Source organism: Balaenoptera borealis, assembly GCF_965194805.1.
Source record: "Balaenoptera borealis genome assembly, chromosome: 8".
Taxonomy (NCBI): domain Eukaryota; kingdom Metazoa; phylum Chordata; class Mammalia; order Artiodactyla; family Balaenopteridae; genus Balaenoptera; species Balaenoptera borealis.
The window spans coordinates 104,875,908-104,901,104 of record NC_138865.1 but is presented as its reverse complement, the minus strand read 5'-3'; the positions used below and the strand labels follow the sequence as shown (position 1 = coordinate 104,901,104).

General features: G+C 40.3%; 1 protein-coding gene across 3 annotated transcripts in view; it reads right to left on the bottom strand.

The window, feature by feature from the left end:
- Positions 1 to 5,871: 5,871 nt before the first annotated feature.
- The window catches only part of PAPPA (pappalysin 1), a 269,392-nt gene continuing 250,066 nt past the window's right edge, over positions 5,872 to 25,197 (bottom strand). For 2 of the 3 annotated variants that reach the window (XM_082402204.1, XM_082402205.1), the window contains one exon: positions 19,962 to 24,730. In XM_082402204.1, the coding sequence (XP_082258330.1) occupies positions 24,623 to 24,730 (108 nt within the window). In that variant the 3' untranslated portion in view covers positions 19,962 to 24,622. Of the gene's footprint in view, positions 5,914 to 19,961; positions 24,731 to 25,197 lie in introns of those variants that run through there. The other variant, XM_082402206.1, reaches the window with a different exon arrangement.

Below are 25,197 nucleotides of genomic sequence, written 5' to 3'. Positions count from 1 at the left end.
CACATTTTTTTTTAAATAAATTTATTTATTTATTTTTGGCTGTGTTGGGTCTTCGTTTCTGTGCGAGGGCTTTCTCTAGTTGTGGCAAGCGGGGGCCACTTTTCATCGCGGTGCGCGGGCCTCTCACTATCGCAGCCTCTCTTGTTGCGGAGCACAGGCTCCAGACGCGCCGGCTCAGTAGTTGTGGCTCACGGGCCCAGTTGCTCCGCGGCATGTGGGATCTTCCCAGACCAGGGCTTGAACCCATGTCCCCTGCACTGGCAGGCAGATTCTCAACCACTGTGCCACCAGGGAAGCCCTCTAATCACATTTAAGGTAGGCTCGGCTAAGCTGTGATGTTTGGTAGGTTAGGTGTATTAAATGCATCTTCAACTTACGATGACATTTTCAACTGATGATGGGCTTATAGGACGTAACCACATCATAAATCAAGGAAGATGTGTATGTTTTATTTAATGCAAAATATTCAAAATATTATCCTTTCAACATGTGATTAATAGAAACAATTATCAAAATTATTTATTTTTTTGGTGCAAAGTCACTAAAATCCAAGTGTATGTTCCACGTGTGGCACATCTCAATTCAAACTCACCATGTTTCAAATGCTCAGTAGCCACATGTGGCTAGTGGCTACTGTGTTGGACGGTGCCAGGCTAGATCACGCAGAGCGATCTGGGCCGTCGATGGAGTCTGGTCTGTAGCATAAGTGCAGTGGGATTTTTATGTATCATTCTGGTAGCAGGATAGCCTGTTATCTTTTGGTTTGCAGCTTCCTTCTGACCAATTGCCTTAGGATAAGAAGCTCAAAAAGAGAAGCAGAAAGCAGAAGAAAGGAAGAGGGGGAGCATGGCCAACTCTGGGTGGTAAGGAAAAGGAGAGTGTGTGGCTTTATTAGAATACCTGTGAAAATTGAAAAGAATAGAACCAAATTTCCAACTGACCTAGACAGGTGATGGTCAGGAGGTCAGATGTCTGGGATATCCTGTTCACACAATGAGGAGTCAAAGCCCACACGTCCAGTCAATCATCAGCTCTGTTAACTACCTGATAACCAGCAGCCCTTTCATTCGGAACCTGAGGATGTCAAGAGAGGCAAGGCAGGTCAGTCCAGGAAGCCACCTCGTTCCCCTTGCTGCCAGTTGGAGGTCCAGACTGCAGAACCTGTCCCAGCCTGAGGCACAGAAGCTTGGCACTCCCTCACATCTGAGCCTCTGAGGGCTGAGACCCATCTTCCAACTGAAACTCACTAGATGGCCTGGGCGGGTGGGCTAGTCTTGGTTACAACAGTCCCTTCTCAGATGCTCCAATGTCCTTCCGTTTGCCCAGTTCCCCACCTGCCATCAACACTTTAAGCATAGGCTTCTACTTGATTTTCCATACTTGACTCTATTCAAATACAGGCAATTGGGCTGTGCTAAGTGTTGGAATTACTGATCATTTTTAAAAATCATGTTTCTGTCTCTAACCACATGCTTGTCTTGGTTAAGTCTGAGCAATTGGACGTCTTCAGGGCACCTTTTTTAATGAAAAAATGAAAAAGGTTGGTAATATAATTTTTGTGTTAGCACACTTTACCGAAGTGCTGAAAATTTTTGTTTTCTCCATTGGTTTAGTTACAGCCTGGAGTTTGTATCACTCACTGGGTTAACATGTGTTTTCTTCATGAATGGTACCTAAAACTCAGGCTCTGTCCATATTTATTCGTGTCTTCCTCAAACAACCCCAGAAGACCTATGGTGAGCCATGAGATACAGGTTGGATGGGAAGCAGCTTGTGTGTTTGGAGAAATGGAAGAAGTAAATGGACAATTAGTGTAGTATGGTTGAGGCAGTTTGGGAGGAAATAGGGGCTGGAGGGGACTCACAGGTCTTCCAGGCTGGGTTGAGCTTGGAGAAGGCTTCCAGGAGCATCATCGGACATAGTTATGTTGGGGGTTCAAATTCAGATTTCAGCCCTTAATGGTCTTAAGACCTCGGGAAAGTTATTTAAAAGTTCTTGCCTCAATTTCCTCATGTATAAAACGAGAATACTGATAATTGTATCTATTTCAATGGACTATGTGTGTGCTAAATAAGTGAGTGCATAGTACTTAATTCCGTGTCAGGCATGTAGTGAGCCTGCAATCAGTGTAAGCTATAATACTAATTATTAATACACTTATCTAAGCTGAGACTTAAAGAATGAATAGCAGTGAGCTCTGTGTAGTTAAGGGAGAGTGTTCCAGGTAAAGAGCAGAGCCTGAGTCCAAAGCTCAGATCTAAGAGGACATGGCACTTTACAGTAACCGAAGGAAGTTCAGTTTGGCTGGAGCATAAAGTGAGTGGTGGGTAGGTGGTGGTGGGGATGGGAGCAAAAGACAAGCCTTACAAGGAAGGCAGAATCTAAAACTTTGGGCAGCTGTATCCTTGAGAGGTGAGCCTATTTCCAAATCTCAGGCTCTGAGACAAATTTACAGGTGAATGGAGTCCCAATAACTGATGCTTTATATGTGTTAACATGAGTTACAGGAGAACTGCAGATGTTTGAGATGAAAGCATTTGGCAGGGAGCTTCATGGAAAATATTTTTAAAGTATCAACACAGAGAAAAATTAGTAATGGCTCAACAGAAAGCTATGCCCCTAGTGGAAGAGAAATATCAAGGTTTTGGGTTTGGGTCTTGGATGGTGCACTAAATGTCTGGAAACTAAGTTTTCTCCTTGGCTCCTTGGGAAGAGGTTTTGAAATTGGTCCTTGGGAATTCTGCCTCCCTGGCCTGTGCTTGGAGAGAGAGAGAGAGAGAGAGAGAGAGAGAGTGTGTGTGTGTGTGTGTGTGTACAGATGAATGGATGTATGGACACACTGTGTCTGTCCAGGAACTGGAGAAAATGAGATGTCTGGTTACTTCTTGTCCTACACGTGGTCTGTGTTACCTCGGTATGTTTTTAATCCTGAAAAGGAATGTGTTTGTTCAGTGCAAATGTATTGAGGAGAATGAGCTGCTGCTTTTCCTTGCAAAGCCCAGACAGGTTCCTGGTAGGAGCCACAGGGGAGGACCCCGCCTCCTAGACTAACTTTTGTCAAAGGACAATATCTGTGCGCTCCCTCATACATTGAAGAAGGAAGAGGAAATGAGGGAGACAGTATAGGGTCTCTGAAGTCAGAGGAACCTGAGGTTTTCTCAGCCAGAATACCCTTCCTTCTCTTTTCTAAAGCCTTACTTGTTCTTCAAGGCTCATCTCAAGGCTCCTCGAAGAAGCCTTCTGGGTTCTTCTCCAGCCCCATCTCCTCTGATTGCCCACGTGTTGACAATATTCTGACTGAAATTCCTCACCATGCGTTCTCCCACCAGCATTCTCTTATCCAGGCTTCTCCCTCTGCCTGGAACCCCCTTCTCTCCCTTCTTGGTCTTCATGTTCGAAGCTCCATTTGATCATCAAATTCTTATCCTCAAGCCTGAGTCCCTCTCAGTCTTGGCCTTTGACATTAGAAAACATGTGTTTCCACTCTCATGTCTTTACCAATAGACTGGGAACTCCCTGAGAGCGGGGGCCATGTGGTGTTTATTTTATCCATTTAGAATCCTCGTCACCTAGCAGAGTAGGTGTGTGAGTATATGGACGGTTGAGGGATTGGATCTGTGGTTCTCAAAGTGTGGCCCCTTGATCAGCAGCAACGTGTCTCATGGAAAGTTTTCAGAAATGCACATTCTTGGGCCCTACTCCAGCACTACTGAATCAGAAGCTCTGGAGTGGGGCCCAGAAATCTTAACAAGCCTTTCCGGGGATTCTGATGCACGTGAAAATTTGAGTGCCACGGGTCTAGAAAAAGGGATTGGACCGCTGTGCTGAGAACACCACTGTTCCTAAGACGTTCTGCTAACACTAGCTTCAGTAGAACTCAGGGACATCATGAACTATGGACAAAAAGTTCTTTACTCTGTGAGGAAGCTAATTTGGGGAACTCTCTGGGCAGTTTTCTGTGGATTTAAACTGTTAAAAGAACTCATGCAACCATCCTTGTCTGTCATGACACATATCCTCAGCACTCAGTTCTCCTTTTCTAGGAAAAATGAATTGCTACTGATTTGACCCCTCACAGCCTTTCTACCTCTTCTGGCTACATTTGGCCCCTAAAAATCCTGGATTATCCAGTTGTCCATGGCAAGTGTGTGTATTCTAAGTAAATCATACCACTTTTTTCCCCCAGTAGCCATCAATATCAAAATAATCACCGATGCTATCCTACTATTTCCTACAACTCTCTTGATCCCAGCTGCTTTTTTCCATTATTTCCCATCACAGCCAGATCATTTCTCACCTGGGCCACTGCTCCAGCCTCCCATTTGGTCTCAGCACATCCTGGTTCGCCCCTGCAACCCTTGTTCTACACAAAGCGGTCTACCTCAAAATTTAAATTTGTTTCTTACATCCCTTTCCCTGAAAATGTGCATGTCTGTCCATCACCCTCAGAATAATGTTCAAACTCTTTAGTGCTGTACCAGAGCCCAGTGAATTCCTGCCCGTTTCCCTGAGCTTTGCCACCCTGGAGTATTCAGGTCCAACTTCCCATGGTCAGTATCCACATCTCTTTGCCTGAGAGCCTTTTATGATGGCCTGAATCTATGCTTCCCACCAGCATGAAGTACAAATGTGCTGAAGGATTAATGTTCCAGGGGAATCCCTTGATGGGAATGACTGGATAAGTACCCCCATTACCTAGCATCTTGGGTGCTCTCCACTGGCTCAGAGTTCCCTAAGGGGATTAAGCTGTAGTTGCTCACAGTAGTAACATGTTGGATGATACATCCTCTCTTGGCTACCTTCCCATGCTTGTTTCACATCTCCTCTCCTCTACTGTAGCTACTGGGATCATTATACAGATAAACTACTTGCACTTAAATACTTGCCTCGGGGTTTGCTTCTGAAGGAACCCAAACTAAGACACACAATTTCAAAGCTCTTGGCAATTTGGTGTCTATATAACTCCGTCATCAACTAGCACATTTCTTCCCCAATGTGGTTCTTTGATTATTCTTACACCCAATCCAGATTCCAGTAGCCTGAACACTTGCCATTCCCCAAGCAGGCCATGCCCTATTTCACCCTGTTGGTCTTTGCTCATAGTGTTAGCTATGCCTGCAACATTTACCATTTTCCCTCTGGGATGGATTCCCCCATTTATGACACTGCACACCAATGAGCTAGTTGCTTGTCTCTCTCTGTATTTGGATAGTACACTCTGTGAGGGCTGTGACTATGGCTGTCTGTCTTGACCATCACTCTTATCTGTACTTAGTCTAATGCATTACCCATAGTAATGCTCAATAAACAATTGTTCAACATGCAATTGAATAAATGAATATCTTTAAAGGTTAATAAATATATTTTGTGAACTATTGCAAATCACTGTTAAGTGATGTGCATATGGAAGGATCTATTTATACTATGATTTCAGCATGGTGACAACCAGAGTTTGTTGAAAGGACTTGGTTAACATCTCTGCAGCCTCTGGGAAGAATTCTGCTTAGCTTGGAGAGCCATGAGTTAAAGAGGGAAGTGAAAGCACTTAGCTAGTCAGGTAGCCTAGGTTGGACGATGCATGGTGCAGCTCCAGAGTAACATGGGGATAAGAAACCTCTCGCTCTCAGTGGTGGACCACAGCCGGCTGTGTGTTCAAGCAGAGAGAAAACAGAGAATCTCAAAAAACCGTGGGCCTTGACTGCCTCCAGTCCCCCTTTATTTTATCTCTAGGCATGGAGTCCAGTCGTCCAAGACCCCATAGATCATGCCTCTCATCAAGAGCCCTGTGGGGAGAGCCCAGATACCACGTGGCAGCAAGGCAAGTCAGTCAGCAATGTTACCCTGTCCCCTGCTCAGGGATTCTGGGCCAGTGACAAGTTCAAGTTCCTACTGAACCTTTGTCAATTTCTCCATCTGTTTAAAAAGAAAAGAAAACAAAAGATCAGATTAGATCAGTTGCTTTTACATTATGTTCTTTAGGATCCCAAAGCTCTAAGGAGTTGTCACTGGGATGATCCTGGTTTTCTTAGAGGAGATAGAAATGGGCTAACTAGGAGGGTCCCTCATCCCATCCCCTCTTTGATTAGAGAAGCTCTTTGACTTTTGATATTTCATATAATATTGCACTTGAAGAATGGATTGCATGGCCAAAGAGTTTGAAAATCATTGACTGACGTGATTACATCTGATCCAACCTCCCAAGAATATGAAGCCCAGAGAAGTAAAAGGCAGGCATCAAAATCGGATAGTTGGTGGCAGGGGTGCATTATTATTACATGGAAGCTCCTTGGGTAAAGCAGATGAAAAACTGCTCCAGCTCTGTTTGGGGTAGGATGTGGTTCCCCAGGGAATGAACTCCAGTCTTCTGGCTGCTTCTGCACCCACTTCTCCATGGCACTTTTCACAGTTCCATCACAGCACTCACTCTGAGAGCAAAGGACACAGATCAGCTCATTTTATCTGCCTCTTGGTCATCATTATCCCCAGTATCCGGAGGAGGAATCAAGAGTCTCAGAGGTGAGATAGCTTGTCCATGGTCCCAGTGCTATAAAGCAGAACAGCAGAACTGGAACCCAGGAATCCTAACTTTTCATTCTTCCACAATACCAGCACACATTGCTTCTCTTCCCCACACTTTGGGGAAGAGAAGGGTCAAGCTTTGTTGTATTTTAAAGAATCGTTGCTAATTTGGGGAAAAAATGTGGGTGCCACTTCCTGCTGAAGTGGGGTCTTTTTCCGCTTTCAATTCTTTTAGAAAAAAATGTCTTCTTTCTAATGGAGCATTTTTGCCAGTGGATCTTTTAAAAAACTTTTATGTTGACTTATAATATACATACAGAAAAGTATGTGCACTTATGGTAAGTGCTTGATGAATTTTCATAAACTGAGTAGACTTGTGTAACCAGTACTCAAATCAAGAAACAGGACATTACCAGCATCCCCAAAGATCCCTTATTGTCCCCTTCCAGTGACTACCCTTTCTACCCTCTGAAGGGTCCCACTATCCTGATGTCTAACAGCATTGAAGTTTTTCTTCTTCCTCTTCTTCTCTTCTCCTCCTCCCCCCTCCCCCTCCCCCTTATTATTATTATTATTAGTGTTGCTATTCATGTTGAGCTGCTTTCATTCTCTTTTTAAAAATAATTTGAGTGAAATTCACATAACAAAAGGAACCACTTAAAACTGAACAATTCAGTGGTATTTAATATATTTATAATCTTGTGCAATCAGCACCTTTATCTAGTTCCAAACATTTCCATCACACCAAAGTAAAACACCTTACCCAGCAATCAGCTTCTCCCCATGTGCCCCTCCCCAAGTCTCTGGCAACCACCAATCTGTGTTATGTCTATATGGATTTATCTGTTTTAGGTATTTCATATGAATAGAATCATATGTAACATTTTGTGTCTGGCTTCTTTCACTTAGCGTAATGTTTTGGATGTTCATCCACTTTGTAGCATGTATCAATACTTCATTCTTTTTTATGGCTGAATAATATCATTTGTTTTTGTATACCACAATTTGTTTATCCATTCATCTATTGATGGACATTTGGGCTGTTTCGCATTTTGGCTATTATGAATAGTGCTGCTGTAAACATATGTGTACATGTAGTAGTTTGAATATCTGTTTTCAGTTACTTTGGGCATATATCTTGGAGTGGAATTATGGAATCATAAGGTAATTCTATGTTTAACTTTTTGAGGAACCAACAATCTGTTTTCCACAGCGGCTGAGCCATTTTTTTTTTTTAAGATTGATTGATTGATTGATTGATTGATTGATTGATTGCCATGTTGGGTCTTCGTTTCTGTGCGAGGGCTTTCTCTAGTTGCGGCGAGCGGGGGCCACTCTTCATCACGGTGTGCGGGCCTCTCACTATCGTGGCCTCTCTTGTTGCGGAGCACGGGCTCCAGACGCGCAGGCTCAGTAATTGTGGCTCACAGGCCTAGTTGCTCCGCGGCATGTGGGATCTTCCCAGACCAGGGCTCGAACCCGTGTCCCCTGCATTGGCAGGCAGACTCTCAACCACTGCTCCACCAGGGAAGCCCCACGGCTGAGCCATTTTATGTGACCACCAGCTTATGTACAAGGGTTCAAATTTCTCCACATCTTTTTTTAACTCTCCCATTTTTTAAAATTAAAATTAAATTTTATCCATCCTGTGTCTGCAGTCTTTGGAGAAATGTCTGTTCAAGTTAATCGCCCATTCTTAATTGGATTCTCTGTCTTTTTGTAGTAGTTCTTTACGTATTCTTGATAAATGATTTGGAAATATTTTCTCCAATTCTTTGGTAATGTTTTTTGATGTACAAAACTTTTTTTTTTTTTTTTTTGCTTTCAATGAAGTAAATTTATTTTTATCTTTTGTTGCTTATTCTTTTAGTGTCACATCTAAGGTCCACTGCCAAATCTAAGGACATGAATATTTACTCCTATGTTTTCTTGTAAGAATTTTATGGTTTTAGCTTTTATATTTAGGTCATTGATACATTTTTAGTTCATTTGTGTATATGGTGTGAGGTAGGAGTCCAACTTCATTGTTTTGTATGTGGATATTCAGTTTTCCCAGTGCCATTAATTGTACTTTGCTTATTCTTGTACTTCATAAAATGGAAAGCATATAGTATGTATTTTTTGTGTCTTGCTTCTTTTGTTCAATACCATTTTTGTGGGATTCATTCATACAAAGTTGTAGATCATTTATTCTTATTGCTGTATAGCATTTCAGTGCATTAAGATGTACTACTTACTTGCCCATGATACTGTTGATGGACATTTGGGGAGTTTCCAACTTTGGTCTATCGTGAATAGTGCTGCTATAAACATTCTAGAACCTGTCTTTTGGTGAACATACATAAGAATTTCTGTTGGTTGTACTTGTAGAAGTGGAATTCCTGGATTTTAGGACCTGCTTATCTTCAGCATTAGATACTGTCATAGCATCTTTTTAATCAAGAAAATACTAAGAGGTCATTGTTTAAATGTCTCTCTTTATGAATGGGTATTCTACCTATTTTTATTGAATATGGGAAGTAAGGCAATGGGGCAGGTAGATATGTGGAAATTGAGTGAGCTAGAAATAAAGGTAACATTTCCCTACCGGGTGCTTTAATTGCCAGCCCAAAGGTTCACTTCACTGTGGACTTCTTCAGTTACAAAATGAAAATTCTATAAATCAACATTGATCCTTTCCAAAAATGGCATAAATGATGCTCTCAAAAGCAGCACCTCTGTGGATAAATTGGAATGGTTTAAACACCCTCCTTCCTTTACCTTAGGTAAATTCTGCCTTTATGTCCAGAACTTTCCAGTCTATCCATCACAGAATCACTAACCATAAAAAATGAAAAGGTTCTTAGAAACCTAAATTTCATACTGTTTTTGCAAATGAGTAAAGGGTGATTTCTCAGCAAATGGAGATTTTTTTTCTTTATCAATTTTTTAAAATTGAAGTATAGTTGATTTACAATGTTAATTTCTGCGGTACAGCAAAGTGATTCAGTTATATATATATATATATATATATATATATATATATATATATATATATATATACACACATGTTCTTTTTTAAAATATTCGTTTCCATTATGGTTTATCATAGAATATTGAATATAGTTCTCTGTGTTAGACAGTAGGACCTTGTTGTTTATCCATTCTATACATAAAAGTTTATATCTGCTAACCCCAACTTCCCACTTCATCTCTCCCCCAAGCCTCCCCCCCAACTTGGCAACCACCAATCTATTCTCTATGTCCGTGATTCTGTTTCATAGATAGGTTCATTTGTGTCATATTTTAGATTCCACATATAAGTAATATCCTATGGTATTTGTCTTTCTCTTTTCTGACTTAGTTTGCTAATCTCTAGTTGCATCCATGTTGCTACAAATGGCATTATTTTGTTCTTTTTTATGGCCGAGTAGTATTCCATTGTATATATTGGGTGGGCCAAAAGGTTGGTTTGTTTTTTTCCGTAAGATGGCTCTAGTAGCACTTAGTTGTCTTTAACTTCATTTGAAACAATTTTGTTAGACTGTATGTGACAGTTGTCATATCAGCGTGCATTTAAAAAAAGACTCATCAAAATTGGTGAATTTTTGTGTAGCCATTTTAATATTGAAGATGGAAGAAAAAAGGCAACATTTTTGGCACATTATGCTTTATTATTTCAAGAAAGGTAAAAACACAACTGAAACACAGAAAAAGATTTGTGCAGTGTACGGAGAAGGTGCTGTGACTAATCGAACATGTCAAAAGTGGTTTGTGAAGTTTCGTGCTGGAGGTTTCTTGCTGGACGATGCTCCATGGTTGGGTAGACCAGTTGAAGTTGATAGCAATCAAATTGAGACATCAATTGAAAACAATCAATGTTATACCATGTGGGAGACAGCCGACCTACTCAAAATATCCAAATCAGGCATTGAAAATCATTTGCACCAGCTTGGTTATGTTAATCGCTTTGATGTTTGGGTTCCACATAAGTTAAGCGAAAACAACCTTCTTGACCATATTTCCACATGCGATTCTCTACTCAAATGTAATGAAAGTGTTCTGTTTTTAAAATAAATTGTGACGGGCAATGAAAAGTGGGTACAATACAATAATGTGGAATGGAAGAGATCGGGGGCAAGCGAAATGAACCACTAGAACCACACCAAAGGCTGGTCTTCATCCAAAGAAGGTGATGTTGTATATATGGTGGGATTGGAAGGGAGTCCTCTATTATGAGCTCCTTCTGGAAAACCAAACAATTAATTCCAACAAGTACTGCTCCCAGTTAGACCAACTGAAATCAGCACTCAAGGAAAAGCATCCGGAATTAGTCAACAGAAAACACATATTCTTCCATCAGGATAACACAAGACCTCATGTTTCTTTGATGACCAGGCAAAAACTGTTATAGCTTGGCTGGGAAGTTCTGATTCATCCAGTGTATTCACCAGACATTGCACCTTCGGATTTCCATTTATTTTGGTCTTTATAAAATTCTCTTAATGGAAAAAAATTCAATTCCCTGGAAGACTGTAAAAGGCACCTGGAACAGTTCTTTGCTCAAAAAGATAAAAAGTTTTGGGAAGATGGAATTATGAAGTTGCCCCAAAAATGGCAGAAGGCAGTGGAACAAAAGGGTGAATATGTTGTTCAATAAAGTTCTTGGTGAAAATGAAAAATGTGTCATTTATTTTTACTTAAAAACCAAAGGTACTTTTTGGCCAATCCAATATATATCACATCTTCTTTATCCATTCATCTGTTGATGGAATTTAGGTTGTTTCCATGTCTTGGCTATTGTGAATAGTGCTGCTATGAACATAGGGGAGCCATGTATCTTTTTTTTTTTTAATTTTTATTTATTTAGTTAGTTAGTTAGGTAGTTAGTTATTTTTGGCTGTGTTGGGTCTTCGTTTCTGTGCGAGGGCTTTCTCTAGTTGCGGCGAGCGGGGGCCACTCTTCATCACGGTGCGCGGGCCTCTAACTGTCGCGGTCTCTCTTGTTGCGGAGCACAAGCTCCAGATGCGCAGGCTCAGTAGTTGTGGCACACGGGCCTAGTTGCTCTGCGGCATGTGGGATCTTCCCAGACCAGGGCTCGCACCCATGTCCCCTGCATTGGCAGGTAGATTCTCAACCACTGCGCCACCAGGGAAGCCTGCCATGTATCTTTTGTATTATAGTTTTGTCCAGATACATGCCCAGCAGTGGGATTGCTGGATCATATGGTAACTCTACTTTTCTGAGGAACCTCCGTACCGTTTTCCACAGTGGCTGCACCAACTTACATTCCCACCAACAGTGTAGGAAGGTTCCCTTTTCTCCACACCCTGTCCAGCATTTGTTATTTGTAGACTTTTTTTTTTTTGTAGACTTTTTAATGATGGCCATTCTGACCAGTGTGAGGCGGTACCTCATTGTAGTTTTGATTTTCATTTCTCTAATAATTAGCAATGTTGAGCATCTTTTCATGAGCCTATTGGCCATATGTATTTCTTCTTTGGAGAAGTGTCTATTTAGGTCTTGGAGCCTTTTTGTTTTAAAGATTATCATGAGCGTTGTCTTTCCCACACTAACTGGTCAATAGAAGATAGGGTAGTTAGAGAAGTGGATATATTCCGTTCTCCTCATGGGTTTGGGACATGGCCAGTGCCATGTCAAGAACCAAGATTCTGCTAGTCATGGAAGGCAACTTTTGGCAAAAAATGCTCACTTAGCAGCAGTTATGGTACAAATTGTTAACTTGTTCAAGGAGGTGAGGATAGTACAAAGACGATGATATCTCTAATCAGGTTAGGCAAGAGACATTCTGGTCAAGAAGGAGAGTACTGGTTACGAAGGCAGACCTGGGGCTCCGTGGCTGCATGATGTGTAGCCCTAGAGTATGTCCTCCCCAACCCAATCTTCAGTTTATTGTTTGACAAATAAACTAAACACAGAAAAGCAAATGTAACATTTATACTGCCACTGTCCTTTCCATTTCCATGATGGGCATCTATGGACGAGGGAAGTTCAGAGAGATGACTTTCCCAAGGTCACATTACCTTTTCTCTGGAGCCTGGATGTGTTATAAAAACCCTTCTCCTCCCAGCACTGCAATCACTACCAGTCAATATGTGTTGAGATTAAGTTAAAACAATTTCCATCCCTGGAGTATTTAAATAATTGGTTTTGGCTTAAACAAACTTAAGATAATCATGAGAAGAGAGAATCAGTGTAATGTAGTGTTTACACTTCAAAGAGATTGGGACTTGATTTGGGGCCACTCACTATGAACAATCACTTAAACACTGAGTCTCAGTTTCTTTCACTTGTAAAAATGAGACTCATGATCCCTAGAACAGTATTTTTGTGAGAATTAAAAAGAGAAACTAATCTGCTTCCATGTCTTAAAGAAAGACATCCCTTCCTTACTCCCACTCTTGTTGTTATCCTTTTGAAGTACAAGCTAGAAAGTAGAATAATACTGATTTTGTTTTTTAATTTGTCTTCACCCTGGGCCTGTTCAATTTCATGGGCGAGTAACTGAGATTTGTCATTTCACAGAGATGGAAGCAAGTTTAATACACTGTACAACCTCAGGCCTGGTGGTGTAAAAGTGATGTACGTTTTCTCCATGTAAATATTGGAGAACTAGGCTGAGTGTATTGTATCCGTCCCCCTACAACCTCACTTCTTCTGAAGAGTGCTGCCTGCCATGGGAGTCATATTTACCCAAGGATGGGGTGGAGAAGTATACTGAGTACCTGCTATGTGACAGCCCCCTGCTGGGTTCTTTACTTAAATTATGATATATTTTCCTTAGGACAGCCCTTTTAGGACAGAAATGATGAATCCATTCTATAGACAAGGCTACCGAAATATAAACAGGTAGAGAACTGCCCAGGATAACATAACATATAAATGGCTGTCATCCCAGATCCCATCTGACTCTATTCTGATGCCTTCCCCAAAGCCGCCTTCTTTGATCTTAAGACATCATCATGATAAAACCACTGAGAGGTCATAAGGAATATTACTTGTATTTCCAGACCTACACACCTGATCACATGGTTTTAGATTTTCAGAGTTCGTGATAGCTGATCCTAGAAAACAGCTAGATTTCCCTGTCCCAATATTTCATTATTTAAAGAGAAATCTAATAGGAACTCTACTTTCTACTCAATTCATCTGTAAACACAAAAATTCTCTAAAAAATAAAGTCTATTGATTGAAAAAAATCTAAAATCAGTGAATAGCAGAGGTGTGTAATGACTTACTAGAATCACAGAATGTTAGACACTGAAGATCATTTTGTCTAATTTCACCATTTAATAGAATGCGTAAAATCCTCTGTCCACCTACTGTCACCACTTTCATCCAAACAGCCATCATTTCTTTCCTGGACTACACATTGTCCTCTGACTCCCTACATCTGTTCCTAGCTCCCTCCATTTTCTTCTTCACATTGCCACTTGAGGGGTCTTTCTCTATACAGCAGTTCCTTATTAGTTATCTATTTTATATATAGTAGGCTGTATATATCAATCCCAATCTCCTAATTTATCCCTTCCCCCCTTATCCCCTAGTAACCATAAGTTTGTTTTCTACCTCTGTGACTCTATTTCTGTTTTGTAAATAAGTTCATTTGTACCATTTTTTTTAGATTCCACATAAATTATATCATATGATATTTGCCTTTGTCTGACTTACTTAACTTAGTATGATAATCTCTAGATCCATCCATGTTGCTGCAAATGGCATTATTTCATTCCTTTTTATGGCTGAGTAATATTCCATTGTGTATATGCACCACTTCTTCTTTATTCATCTGTTGATGGATACTTAGGTTGCTTCCATGTCTTGGCAACTGTGAATAGTGCTGCTGTGAACATTGGGGTGCATGGATTTTTTGAATTAGAGCTTTCATCTTTTCCAGATATACTCCCAAGAATGGGATTGCTGAATCTATTTTTAGTTTTTTAGGGAACCTCCATACTGTTTTCCACGGTAGCTGCACCAATTTACATTCCCACCAACAGAGTAGAAGGCTTTCCTTTTCTCCATATCCTCTCCAGCATTTATTATTTGTAGACATTTTGATGATGGTCATTCTCAGCAGTGTGAGGTGATACCTCATTGTAGTTTTGATTTGCATTTCTCTAATAATTAGCTATGTTGAGCATCTTTTAATGTGCCTGTTGGCCATCCGTATGTCTTCTTTGGAGAAATGTCTATTTAGGTCTTCTGCCCATTTTTTGATTGGGTTGTTTGCTTTTTTGTTATTGAATTGTATGAGCTGTTTGTATATTTTGGAAATTAAACCCTTGTCTGTCACATTGTTTGCAAATATTTTCTTCCATTCCATAGGTTGTCTTTTCATTTTGTTTCCTTTGCTGTGCAAAAGCTTCTAAGTTTGATTAGATCCCATTTGTTTATTTTTGCTTTTATTTCTATTGCCTTGGGAGACCGACCTAAGAAAACATCGCTATGATTTGTATCAGGGAATGTTTTCCCTATGTTCTCTTCTAGGAGTTTCATGGTAGCATGTCTTGTATTTAAGTCTTTAAGTCATGTTGAGTTTATTTTTGTGTATGGTGTGAGGGAGTGTTCCAACTTCATTGATTTACATGTGACTGTCTAGCTTTCCCAGTACCACTTGCTAAAGAGACTGTCTTTTCTCCATTGTATATTCTTGCCTCCTTTGTCAGAGATTAATTGACTGTAGGTGGGTGGGTTTATTTCTGGGCTCTATATTCTGTTCCATGGATCTATATGTCTGTTTCTGTGCCAATATCACGCTGTTAGACTTAATTGATATCTACGGCACACTACATCCAAAAAAAAAAAAAAAAAAGAAACTAGAATACACATTCTTTACAGGTGCACATGGAATTTTCTCTAGGATAGACCACACACTAGGACGCAAAACAAACTTTAAGAGGAGATTATTCCAAGCATCTTTTCTGACCACAACAGCATGAAACTAGAAATTAACCACAAAAAGAGAAATGAGAAAAAAAGATTACATGGAGACCAAAAAACATGCTACTAAAAAAACAACGGGTCACAATGAAATCAAAGAGGAAGTAAAAAAGTATCTCGAGATAAATGACAATGAAAACACAACCATACAAAATCTATGGGATGCAGCAAAAGCAGTTCTAAAAGGGAAGTTCATAGCGATACAGGCCTTCCTCAAAAAACAACAAAAATCCCAAATAAATAACCTATGACCTTAAAAAATTAGAAAAAGAGCAAACAAAATCTAAAGTCAGCAGAAGGAAGGAAATAATAAAGATCAGAAAGGAAATAAATAGAGATTAGGGCTTCCCTGGTGGTGCAGTGGTTGAGAATCTGCCTGCCAATGCAGGGGACACGGGTTCAAGCCCTGGTCTGGGAAGATCCCACATGCCGCGGAGCAACTGGGCCCATGAGCCACAATTACTGAGCCTGCGCATCTGGAGCCTGTGCTCTGCAACAAGAGAGGTCGCGATAGTGAGAGGCCCGTGCACCGCGATGAAGAGTGGCCCCCGCTTGCCACAACTAGAGAAAGCCCTCGCACAGAAACGAAGACCCAACACAGCCATAAATAAATAAATAAATAAATAAATAAAATTAAAAATAAAATAAAATAAAATAGAGATTAAAAAAATAGAAAAAAATCAATAAAACCAAAAGCTGGTTTTTTGAAAGGATAAACAAAATCAACAAACTTCTGACCAGGTTCACCAAGAAAAATGAGAGGACCCAAATAAACAAAATAAGAAATGAAAGAGGAGAAATAACAATTGATACTGCAGAAATACAAAATACTACAAGAAAATATGAACAATTATATGCTAACAAAACAGACAACGTAGAAGAAATGGATGAGTTTCTAGAAACATACAGCCTGCCAAAATGGAATCAAGAAGAAACAGATAATTTGAACAGACTAATCACTAGAAGTGAAATAGAATCTGTAATTTAAAAGCTTCCTGAAAGCAAAAGTGCAGGACTCAATGGCATCACTGGGGAATTCTAGCAAACATACAAAGAAGAACTTATACAGATCCTTCTCAAACTCTTCCATAAGACTGAAGAGGAGGGAACACTCCCAAAGTCATTCTATGAAGCCACCATCATCCTGACACCAAAACTGGACAAAGACATGACCAAAAAAGAAAATTACAGGCCAATATCTTTGATGAATATAGGTGAAAAAATCCTCAACAAAATATTAGCAAACCGAACCCAACAACACATAAAAAGGATCATACACCATGATCAAGTTGGATTTATTCCAGGGTCACAAGAATGGTTCAACATACACAAATCAATCAACGTGATACACCACATCAACAAAAGAAAAGCAAAAAACGCATGATTGTCTGAATAGATGCAGAAAAAGCATTTGATAAAATTCAGCATCTATTCACGATAAAACTCTTGCTGAAGTGGGAATAGAGGGAACATATCTCAACATAATTAAAGCCATTTATGACAAACCCACAGCCAACATTATACTAAATGGTGAAAAGCTGAAAGCCTTCCCACTAAATTCTGGAATAAGAGAAGGATGCCCACTCTCACCACTTCTATTAAACATAGTGTTGGAAGTGCTAGCCACAGCAGTCAGACAAGAAAAAGAAATAAATGGTATCCAAATCAGAAGAGAAGACGTAAAATTGTCACATGGTGATGAAGACTCCACACAAAAACTATTAGAACTGCTAAACGAATTCAGCAAGGTAGCAGAATACAAGGTTAATGTACTGAAATCAGTTGCATTTTTTTTTTTAGTTGCATTTCTTTACACGAACAGTGAAATATCAGAAAGAGAAAGTTAAAAAAAATAATAATAATAATCCTCTTTAAAATTGCATCAAAACAAAACCCTGGGAATAAATCTAACCAAGGATGTGAAAGACTTATGCAATGAGAACTATAAAACATTGATAAAGGAAATAGAAGATGATTGAAGCAAATGGAAAGATATCCCATGCTCTTGGATTGGAAGAATTAATATAGTTAAAATGGCTGTACTACCCAGAGCAGTCTACAGATTTAATGTGATCCCTATCAAATTACCCATGACGTTTTTTCACAGAACTAGAACAAATTATCCTAAAATGTATAGGAAACCACAAAAGACCCAGAATTACCAAAGAAATCCTGAGGAAAAAGAACAAAGCTGGAAGCATCACTCTTCCAGACTTCAGACAATACTACAAAGCTATGGTAATCAAAACAGCGTGGTACTGGCATACACATACACACAAAAGACTTTCTCTCTTAATCTTTCTATTTGGGAAATATTTGCCTCTTTTCATGAACTATTCTTTAAATCTTGTTTCAGTCTTCACAGTGAATTGAACTGAACTGAGTAAAACATTCTCTTTAATAATTTATCTAACTTTAGAAATGGCCACTTACCTGGTAGAATTTAGCAATGACTCTTGTTTTATTATTTGGTGCCCTCCCTCATGTCTCCCAGTGGCTTGTGTTTGTAAAGAGTCCAAAAAACCTGCTATGGGTAGTTCTTGACTTCTCTCCCCCTGCCCTTTTATGTAATTCACAATGATGTCCCCAAACCACTCTTTTGTGCAGAATTCAACATTTCAAGTATCAGCAGATAAACCTATATTATGGTGGTACTGCCAGCCCATAGCTCAGTGTACAGTGCATGCAATGCCTGTGCAAGTACTTGAATGCTTTAGTGAATCTTGTTTTTATGCTTCTAAAAAACAAGTAGATATTAGAAAACTTAGTGCATTATTAATACTTGTCATAAGCAGCTGTATCTCATAATAATCATAACAAGAGTTAATATAATCTGTGTCTGGCACAGCTCTAAAATCTTCGCATATCTATCTTAGTTCATTCCAACAACAACTTCATGAGATGGGTACTTTTATTTCCATTTTACAAATAAGAAAACTAAATTTTAAAGCAATTAAATAGCTTTCCAAAGATTGCAGAGCTACTAAGTGATCTCATGAAAAAGGAGATCCAGTGGGCAGCTCGAAAACAGCAGAACTTTGGTCTCAGCTGCCAGTGCATTTGATAAACTGGATGACTGAGTGTTCAATTACAGTATGAAGAAAATAAATGAAAATAATGAATATGCTGAAGTTTATCATTGGAGAGAGCATCAAAAATATTAGACATGACTGGAAGTGATATTTGTTTTAGCTCCCTGGAAACTGAACTTTCTTATAACATGTAAGAATGTTTTTCAGTTTTTGCATATGCAAAGTGTAGATGCCTTCTGGAATTATTTCTGTAGAAGACTGGGTGTATATTAGATTCAACTTCCTGCTACCATTGATCTTCTAATTCTAGGCCCTGGGATTCTCTTCCATGTTAGTGTGTATATGTGAGAGTCTTTTAGATTTCCACAAGAGACAAAAACCACACCACTACTTTTGAAGCATACAAGCTATTATATATTTTCATAATATAGAACTTTAAGGTATAGTAATCAACAGTGGCAAAATATTTCTGTCTTTGACATTATTTTTTTGTGAGATCTAACCTGTAATTGAGACCAGAGAAAACAGTATGGAAAAACAAATCCATGAGAACAGGATAAAAATATCATGAACAGCAAAATATGTCTGAGTATTTAAAACCGTATAGAAAAAATAAATTAGATGAACAATTGTGTAAATATAAATTAAAAAAGATGACATTCTTAATAAATAAAGTTTACTATTTACATTTTTATATATTGCTGAAAGACTTAACTTAGATCCATAAAAACACATAAACAGGAAAAAATAAAACCCAAAAAAGGAGCAGCAAATTTATGCGCGTGAGGTACAGAAAAAGGATTGGAATTGTGTTTTGTTTTTGGTGCTTAGATTTTCTTTTTTCTTTTTTTTTTTCTTTTTTATAGTAGGCCAGTAGAATTCTCTTGAGAACAGATTTTAAGCACATCAATGGAAAGTCATTTTTTGGTAGTTTCCAGAAGATGCGAAACAGATTTCAACATCATAATAATTAGAAATACCCATAATAATTATAACAATAATAAAAAGGTATAATATGATACATAAATATGGAAGAGCAGTTTGTAATATGAATACATTTTCTCTAGACGAGATCACAGTTTTATTTTGTAAATATTACATTTAAGTATATATATACACACATATATGTACAACTATATATACATGTGCATATATATGTAAATTTATATTTATATATAATATCTTTATATAGATAGATATCTGCGGACAGGTTATTGATTATAGAGACCCAAGAAAGCAAGTCAATAATTGTTCAAACTTCTCCTCACTGACTGCTGGTGTAGAGTTTAAGAAGCCCCGACTTTGCACTCAGAATGCTGTATCTTCTTTTAATGGAACACTCGATGTGGAATTTTAAGTCTGAGAAGAAAAAGAGATTTTAGGGACTCCCTTCCTCTATAAAGTTGGAAATGGCCCAGAAGTCTTGAACAAGCAGTAAGCTGACTTTTACACTGTAGGAAGTCACTGTTTTCTTTCTTTTTTAATCAAATTATAGAACCGGTAAAGGCCAGAATAAGGGGGAGAAAGTCCAATTTATCTACAAGTGAAATATTCTCAAATGCAAGCCTCTCTCTTAAGGTGGATTTTAATCTAGGAGCTCCACCTTTATTCCTTGATATTATCAAAGAGCACTCCCTGTCTTTCTTAAGTGGCCAATGGGCCTGTGCATTCTTGAAAAGTAACCCATAGACTTTGTGTCAAGCCTTGGCTCTCACAGATTGCCACAGCCCCTTTAAAACCTCAGGGCCTCACAATCCCCGCCCTCCCACTGTGAGGTAGGTAAGTAGTATTATCCCCATTTTGCAGCTGGAGAAACTGAGGCAAATGGAGAGGCAATATGATGACTTGTTCAAGATCACTGAGCAAACTGCTGCCTGGAGTCAAGAATTCTGTGTTCTTACTCTAAGGACATAATTCCTCTCTTGGCTATTACACATTTCTTTTAAAGATCAAACAATGGGTAGGAATTTGGTGAAACTTGAGCAAATTACAAGAATAGGCTTTTATTCCTTTGCTTTTTAGTTTTATGTTTGTTGTTTGCTTTGTTTGTTCTGTTTCTCAAAAACCATGGGAATTACCTGTCTGGTCATGTAGCAGCTTTTTAGGAAAGTGGACTGTGCAGTGTGATTCTAAGTGCAGACTTCATAAAGCCCAGTGCTCTAATGGTAAATACAAACATTTTATAATGTGAAAAGTGTGACACAATATGTCCCCTTAATATTTGGAAAAACCAGTTTCAAGCCCTCCCCATTCCCTGCTATCACTGATTGACACCAAACAAATAGACAAAATGCCCCCCCCCCCCACAAACAACAACTACATATTAAGGGGAAAGATGCCTTATTTCCTGGACCTACCACAATGTACAGAAAAAAACAGACAGCAATATAAAATCCCACTCTACTCCTGCTAGGGAAACCTTTATGCTTGTGTCTACCTACTGAGTCTGTAGAATAAACAATGTCCTTCAGAAAGCACAAAAATAGGTTTTTAAAAAATTCTTATTTTTAATCATGCATTTTATTTACTTTTAATCTCCTTGTCTTCTATTAATCTCTATCTGTACAGCTTTGTCACCATCAATTTCTTCTTTTTATTTTCCCACTTGAAGTAGTTCCAGAAAAAAAAACATAACAAAACACAAAACCTCAAAACTGTTCACTTGAATTTATGGTTTCCTTCCTTCCTTTCTCTATGTCTCTCTTTCTTCCTTTCTTTCTTTCCTTCCTTAACACAGGTAAGACCTATAACAAATTGACAGTTAGAACCAAGTTAAATCAAACCTGGAAGGGAGGTAGCCGAAATCTGTCTCAAAGAATTATTTTCAACAAATAGCATTGAAGCATTGGCCAAGGTGGGAAGAAGACCAAGAGAACTGTCTAGGCAGTGACTCAACATGCTGAAGCCAGGAGTAGCAGCTGACACCCTCCATCTTCAGAGCCTTACTATTTACAGTCATTGATCTCTCCCTTTCATAACACCCCAATTCAGCCACCAGAATGGACTTCCCAAGGACAGTCTTCCCTTAAAAGGTGGTTGGCACAGAATCTGGGGGGTAATGCAAGTCCTCTGGCAGCCAGTAGGGTTGCAGCTTGGAAGGTCTTCCTAAGAGAAGGCTTGGAGAACTGTCCACCTTATCTTTTCTTTCTTGCTGTTAACAGGCTAATACTTCTTCAGAACTTCCAAGTTCTGAAGAAGCTAATACATCTTCAGAACCTCCAAGTGCTTTAGGACCTCTGAGCTGCTGACAGACAACAGGGTTTCAGAGCTGCCTCCTTGTGAGTACTCCACTGTCCTCAACTGGAGATGATGATCAGGGGATGAGATACTGAGTTTATCCCCAGAAAGAAAATGAAACTGAGAATCAGTGCATTGCATGAACAGAGCTGACTGTCCTCCACTAAGGTTTGAGAAGGGCCTATTAATGACACCTTGCATGTGGGCCCAAGGCTGGCTGTCAATCAAGCAGCCTCTCCCACCTAATATCCTTGGCAAATATGAATTTGTGAGTAACAGGTTTGAATGATGGTAAGAAGGAGACTCTTTGCTCATAAGGGTTTGATCAATCTGAGAATCTGAAGGTAGAAGTCAGCCTTCAGGAAACTTTTGTCAGCTGAAGTGTGTGTGCAAGTGAAGGAGGAAAGAGCATGAGAGTCGATTTCAGGGAAGCTGGTGAGGTTCTTCTGTGATTCCTGCCACCCCACCGTTAGTAATGTTGTCTTTGGGTCTCCAAGGCTTTGCACTACTTATTGATGTAAAAAAGCAACTGGGAGGGCTGACTCTGTTATCTTTCTTAGTTTGTTCCTTCCTAGCTAGCACCACCCAGGTTGACAACTCAGCTAGAGCAAAAGAGGGGCTTTAAGAGTTGGCAAGAGTTCTGAGATACTGGAGAGGGGTACAAAATGGGATCAATGCTTATATAATTATTATTATTTTGCCAAGGATTGGCCCTGGTAATTAGAGGGAAAAAAAATGCCCTGAATATAAATGAGATATAAGTTTGTGAGAGGAAACATAAAGGATTTGAGCCAGGCCTTAACAGTGGAGTGCCTAGAACCCAATCTAAGAGTTTGTAATATGGTACAAGCCACACAAAACTACCTAAGCACTGCATCCTTATTTGTGGGCACCTGTGCAAAAAGCACCTTGATATATTTCTTAATATAACAGACCACAGATGGCCAATAGATATCTTCTCAAGTGTTCTTGATCAGTAGGTAATTGCTGTCGGGAGTGATACAGTAAGAAGGTTTCTGAAGTTATTTTTGGTCCCTGGAAAAAGGGCTATAGCTGATTAACAACGCCTGCGTCAGATGCAGGAATGAGGAGGGTCAGCCCATGGGCCTAGTATTTTCCATTGCTATGCTAAACCTTGTTTTTGTTGGTTGTCTTCACTAGACTTGAGATGATCTGTAGCAATCTTTATGCGATATATCTAGTTTAGACACTCCCATCACCTCACTTTCTCAGTTTCAAAAATCACGTCAAACTTAAGCATTCTCTCCACCTCATTCTGGATCCATCTCTTCCCATATTAATTCAAAAGGAGTGGACAGGTAACTGGCTGAACAGAGGCAAAGAGGACCCCAAAGAGGTGGAGGCTGCTATGCGCGTTTGGCTAATTTCCTCTTAACTTTCGGAGGCTGAGCACAGGAGAGAGGGAAGGGCTGCCCCACCACAGGTGGGGCTGGGGTAGTGGGAGCTGGAAGACTGTGGAAAGCACGATGGCCGTGCTGGGGTGTTGGGGACCGAGGCTGTGAACTCTTCGGCTTCCCTCTGACAGCCCCTCTGGAACACAGTCCAGACAGATTCCACGCAAGACAGTTGTCTGTTCCAGAACTCTAGCTACTTGGGGCAAAAGTGAGGTCCTCAGACCCAAAGCCTGCTCTAGCCTGGAGGGGCAGGAAGGCTTGGATAAGGATGGTAACTCAAGAGTCCCTAAAATTCCAGCAGTCTCTGCAGGGCTCCAACATCACAGAAACTTAACACTGTTCCACCTGGTTATAAAATCTAACACTGGCTTAGACATTCTGGACTCTCAGTGAGGATTCCAGCATCTTAAGTCCCTCAATTCCCTTCCAGGATGAGAAGCCCACCCATGGGGGACTTCACTTCTCACCATGTGGGCCTATGAGGGGTTTTCTCTTGCAGAAGGGCTAAGAGGTGAGGAGCTGTGGAAAAATGTGGGTCACTTTTAAGGCAGACTGTTTGGTTGTGTGGGGTTTTTCCTAACCTAGTCCTACCATCTTGGGGTACTCAATGTATAGGATAGAGCAGCTGGAAAAGTAGCAGCAAATGTGGTCCCAAGGCAAGATTTGGGGAATGGGAGGGATATTATGGCCTCAAGCCTCAAGCAGGGGGCTGTTATAATACCGTGACATTGCAATCCTAAGCCATTTCTAGCTTGGCCTCGAACCCCGGAGTTGCGGTAAAATCCCCCATGGCAGCGGAAGAATTTGGGGGCTTTGCATACCTTGGATTCTTTACCTCTTCCTGGGTCCTACTTCCCTAGAAGGTAGGTGATCAGAGACCATTTCACTTCCAATCCCAAAGGACTGCACACTTGTGCACACCTTACGTATTTTAAGCCTCAGGGTGTGAGCTATCTTAGCATTTCAACACTTGGTCTTGGCAGTTTCTGTAACTCTCTTTCTCCCAAGGACAGTGTTGGCTAGGAGCTTGGGAGAGGAAAGACTGAGTGTGCCCCAGTCTCTCTCTGCTCAGTCTCCAAAACTGCCCTCATGCGGATGTTTGCATGGGTGCGTACGCGTGCATGCCTACTAACCACAGATGGGCACACTCCTAGATACATAACTCCTAGATACATGTTTCTTGCTGTGGTCGTGTGACAAACGGTTAGAATTTTAGGAGGCTCAGGGACTGCACGCCGTATATGCAATCCATCTAAGACTTTGGGATGGGATTCCATTCCATCATTCAACATGGCGAGACTTGGTTCACGTGCCCCCACTACGAGTCCTTCCTGGGTGAAATTAAAGGCAGACCGGTTGGGTGCTAAGGATCCCTGGTGTGGAGAGGCCATTCCGTTGAGCAGCTGACTGTGAAATCAATACCAAAGGGATGCGGGTCCTGGCATTGGGAATTCTTTGACAACTCCTTGTCCTTCCTTAGCCATGGCTGTATCCTCGGAGGTCTTTCCGGCTGTGTTCTTGGGCCTGGGGGTCCCGACAAGCACAGTCACCCTGTAGGTCACAAGACATAGGGAAGGGGGTGACCTGCAGAGAGAAAGGTGGAAGAAGTGAGCCAGGTGGTTGAGGCCAAAGCAGCAAATTCCAGAGAGGCAGTGCAGGGCAGATCACTGGGTTTGGGGGGCAGCAGATTCAAGATCAAGATGTGACTCTGCTTCTTACTAGCCCTGTGATAACTTTTATCAAGGTCACCATGGTCATTATCATAGCACTTCCCATTTTCAGGGGCATTTATTACAGGTCAGGCCAAGTGCTAAATGCTTTCCAAACAGGAAAACACGGAATCCTTTGACAACTCTGTAAGACAGACACTAAAACAATCGCCCTTTTATAGAAGGAGAAACTGAGGCGCAGAAAGGGGCAGGCATTTGCCCAAAGTAATAAGTGACAAATCTGGTATTTAAAGTAGGACAAGCAACCTCCCCCTGAGCCCCAGGTTCCTAGCTGTGGAATCAGTAGAATAAAGACCGACCTTGCACTGTGGACTCACTCTG